The 1,245-nt window shown below is 51.6% G+C and overlaps 1 protein-coding gene across 1 annotated transcript in view; it reads left to right on the top strand.

Annotated features, from left to right (window-relative positions):
• Ghrl (ghrelin and obestatin prepropeptide) overlaps positions 1-1,021 on the top strand; it is a 4,003-nt gene extending 2,982 nt beyond the window's left edge. The window contains exon 3 of the mRNA XM_026788204.1: positions 881-1,021. Coding sequence (XP_026644005.1) covers positions 881-1,003 — 123 coding nt within the window. The 3' untranslated portion in view covers positions 1,004-1,021. The remainder of the gene's footprint in view (positions 1-880) is intronic.
• The last annotated feature ends 224 nt before the right edge of the window (positions 1,022-1,245 follow it).

Raw genomic sequence — 1,245 nt, 5'->3', positions numbered from 1 at the left:
ATGGTGGCGCACGCCTTTAATCCCAGCACTCGGGAGGCAGAGGCAGGCGGATCTCTGTGAGTTCGAGACCAGCCTGGTCTACAGAGTTAGTTCCAGGACAGGCTCCAAAGCCACAGAGAAACCCTGAAAGGTGAATTCACCCAAGGCTATATCAAGCCAGGGGTTTCCTCCCCGAGTCCTCCTCTCTGGTCAAGGGCAAATGCCAATATCCTCAAACTCCTGGTCTCTGATCCTCTCTGGAGCTTGAGTATCCTCTCAAACCCTTGCTCCACAGGAAGCATGTCCTTTAAAACTAACTCCTCTTTCTCCTCAAGGCCTTCAACTAAAATGGCATGGACAGTCTTGAGACAACCAGGTCCATACTTGGCAGGCGGCTACCCAGGTCATAAGAGCCCTACACTTAGTTCTTATAGTGAAGGAATCTTAGCACAGATCCAGGATCAACACTTCCTAGTTCCTATGATCCTCACCAGGAGCCAGACATCTGGTCTGCATAGCAACATAAGCACAGACAGAGAGGTCTGTAGCATGCTAGGCACAGAATATGACCAAACAACCTGAGAAACAGGCACCTTCCACCTGGTGCCTAGCAGCCTCAAGCAAGGACTTGGGGCTAGGCAGAGTTCAGAGTCCTGCTTTCTAAATCCTTAGATATCACCTCCATCTGTGACACAGGGAGGTCATCCAGGCTCTCTGAGCTTCCGCCCTAAGACAGGGAGTGTACCAGACCAGATAGCTCTCCTCTCTGGCTCTAAGATTACGTTCACAGACCACTCAGATACCCAGATGGCCAACATGCCCAGGCCTCCCTGGGGAGAGGTGGGTGTTTGGGGCACGGCAGGCAGGATGAGACTCAGATGCTCCCAACCCTACCTTCTAGTTCAACGCTCCTTTCGACGTTGGCATCAAGCTGTCAGGAGCTCAGTACCAACAGCATGGCCGGGCCCTGGGGAAGTTTCTTCAGGACATCCTCTGGGAAGAGGTCAAAGGTGAGTCAATCTGAAATGGAGGTTAACCTATTTTATGCGTGACACAAATTTTCTTTCCTAACCCTACTCTCAAGCATTTTCTAATCTTCCTCACTACCTGTGGGAAAGGGTGCTGAGCTGGTATGTGTGGCAGCCCAGGAGGGCTGGAGCACCAGGTCCATCTGCAACAGCCCTGAATACCAGAAATTAGTTGTTAGCTAGCTGCTGCCCCGCCCCCCAGCTTCTGTTCTTTCATTGTGAGGTAGTGCTGATTCCT

This window comes from Microtus ochrogaster, unplaced genomic scaffold (genome assembly GCF_000317375.1).
Source record: "Microtus ochrogaster isolate Prairie Vole_2 unplaced genomic scaffold, MicOch1.0 UNK1, whole genome shotgun sequence".
NCBI lineage: Eukaryota > Metazoa > Chordata > Mammalia > Rodentia > Cricetidae > Microtus > Microtus ochrogaster.
This window is presented reverse-complemented; position numbering and strand designations above follow the sequence as displayed.